Here is a 2,301-nt window from a genome sequence, read left to right on the forward strand (position 1 = left end):
TCACCTATTTGAACAGACACAATCCTGCTGTGGGAAATAAACAGACATTCTTTGGAGGAAATTCCTTGAATAATGTAGCAGCTTTTCTCTTTTATTTTTGCAGTTCTGGCAGTGCTTTTCATGGTGCACTGTGCACCGAATAGGCATAATTGCAGTTACAAATGACAGAAATCCACTGAGTGAAATGCTTGTTAGAAAATAACCCATCAGAGTTTGTCAAGAACTGAAGGCTTGAAATTTGACAGAGGTGACTGCCTCATAATTCTCTATGCAGGAAAACCGGTTTTGTGTGCTTTTCATGTTAGTTGAATTTGAGAATACTGGTTCTTAAAAAAGAATAATCCATTATACTAACAAACAAAGGGTGGACCGTGCAATTTCATGCATTTGATACATATGATGCAATAAATATGACTTTTGGGTAAGTATGTATTTCTGGTTGACAATGTATTGTTAATCTGGTTAATAGATGACATTGTCACTGCATACTAAAAAAAACAAGTTTAAACAACTTGAAAAATAATGATTTTCTGTTATATTTGCTCTAGTCTTAATATGTCAAAATGTTAAGCTTACAGCTCGGTAAGTGCAGCTGTGATATCTCACCTCTCACATGCCCCACTCCAGTAGCCGCCCAATGCAACCGTGACAATGGAAATCAGTAAGATGAGTGCAATACTTGGATCAATCTTTGAATGAGGTGGAGCATACAGCTTCACAAGCATCCTTTCTCCAAACACCTGAGGACAAACACAAAGATTCATCAAATGTACCTCAACAAAGGGAGTGGTAGTAAGACCAAATACAATAGCACCAGAAAAAGTCAATCTGTCTGACCTGTTGTGCTTCCAGGAAGTCCCTGTACCTCATGAGAGCCAGAGGAATGTGGACCTTTGCGTACTCAGAGTCATTGGCTGATGGAGTAATCTGAAAAGCAGAGAGGTAAACAAGATTTTTCTATAAATACAGCTGGTTAGACTGAACAAAACTTCTTAACTAGCCTTTGATGAGAATTCTGTCATGTTATGTGTGGTATATTGTCAAACAAATATGTACAATATGACCCTTCTGTTTTAAATGGAAAATTTCTATATTTAAATGGAAACCCCCACATCCAAAACCAATAGGTAGTCACTTCCCCATTTCTGAACCACTTCTTCCTGTCTATTTTAAATGTTACACTGTGGTATCCGGGCACTAGTGTTATATGATCAGGTTCAGACACCAAACACATGAATAAAGAAAAGATAATGGGTCTTCCACTGGAGTTTGTAAGCAATTTAAAACACATTAAAACCTTAGGGGAAATGTCATATCCCTTTGTGCTTAAGCCATTAACAAAATACAGACGGATGTAACTCTCCTACCAATGATGTGTTGCTGGCAATGAGCAAAGCTGTAGCTCCAAGGCTCTGAGCAACCAGAGCTTTCTGGCTGAAATCACAGTCCCCTCTAGTCACCACCAATGCTTTGCCTTTTACCACATCTGGACTGATCCCTGTGCTGTTACACAGCACGGTGGAAGTCATATTCATCAGCGGATACTGCGTCTGGAAAAGTGAAAAATATGAGTGATTTAACACTGTAAAGAAAATTTGATTTCCATATCCCCAACTTTGAGAAAGAAGTCACAGCATACACAATTCACAAAAAAGTAATTTTATCCAAGATTGTCACCATTACTTCTGGTTACCACATTAGTCAGAGTGATAAACCACCAGGTTGTGAATACAGACTGTAACATGGTAATGGGAGATATTTTGGGATTTGAGATTATTCATGTTTAACAATAACAGGTAGAGTTACTTTCCTGTCCTGATACTCACAACAGAATTGTACCTTAAAAAATGTTTGAAAAACTTACTGCAGTGTCAAGGGTTTGTGACAAGGGGGTCCATGAGTGATTGTGGACAATGCAGTACTCCCGTTCTGTACTTCCATTTGAAATGTGCAGAATCGCTTCTTGGCAGTTTATCTGTTGGGAAGAGTTGGGAAGAGTTACTCTCTAAAGTCTCAGAAAGTACCAGATTAATCTGGCCTGACATACCCCTGACATATGCTGCATTCCAGTAGGCATGCATTTGATGATTTATCTATCAAAAAAATTTTAAATTATACCATTGCACCTGTTGTTGGTGGAACAGTTTAAAACATGCTAAATGTAATCACTTAAACATTTTTCTAGACTTCGGGGGGTTACACATTTATATTGTTTCAGCACCATTCCCATGACTACGTTTAAATATAAAGTTAGGACTTGCATCACATTGAATGACAGAAATTTAATTGCTGTTATTTCAC

At 37.9% G+C, this 2,301-nt stretch overlaps 1 protein-coding gene across 1 annotated transcript; it reads right to left on the bottom strand.

Moving 5' to 3' along the window:
- Positions 1-582: 582 nt before the first annotated feature.
- Positions 583-2,021, bottom strand: LOC111646293 (signal peptide peptidase-like 2A). Its single transcript, XM_023395794.2, has 4 exons — positions 1,865-2,021; positions 1,368-1,550; positions 838-927; positions 583-740 (listed from the first exon to the last, which is right to left on the bottom strand). Exons 2-4 carry the CDS (start codon positions 1,533-1,535, stop codon positions 603-605), a joined length of 396 nt encoding a protein of 131 aa, XP_023251562.2. The 5' UTR covers positions 1,536-1,550; positions 1,865-2,021; the 3' UTR covers positions 583-602.
- Positions 2,022-2,301: the final 280 nt, after the last annotated feature.

Source organism: Seriola lalandi, unplaced genomic scaffold (assembly GCF_002814215.2).
Source record: "Seriola lalandi dorsalis isolate HSWRI2012SDOR001 ecotype SW California unplaced genomic scaffold, Sedor1 jcf7180001963384, whole genome shotgun sequence".
Lineage (NCBI taxonomy): Eukaryota > Metazoa > Chordata > Actinopteri > Carangiformes > Carangidae > Seriola > Seriola lalandi.

Coding starts and splice junctions, on each gene's coding strand:
- LOC111646293 (XM_023395794.2), bottom strand. CDS start 1,535: ATGAATATGACTTCCACCGTGCTGTGTAACAGCACAGGGATCAGTCCA. Junction 928..1,367: donor TTGCCAGCAACACATCATTG/GTAGGAGAGTTA, acceptor TCTGCTTTTCAG/ATTACTCCATCAGCCAATGA. Junction 741..837: donor ACTTCCTGGAAGCACAACAG/GTCAGACAGATT, acceptor GTTTGTCCTCAG/GTGTTTGGAGAAAGGATGCT.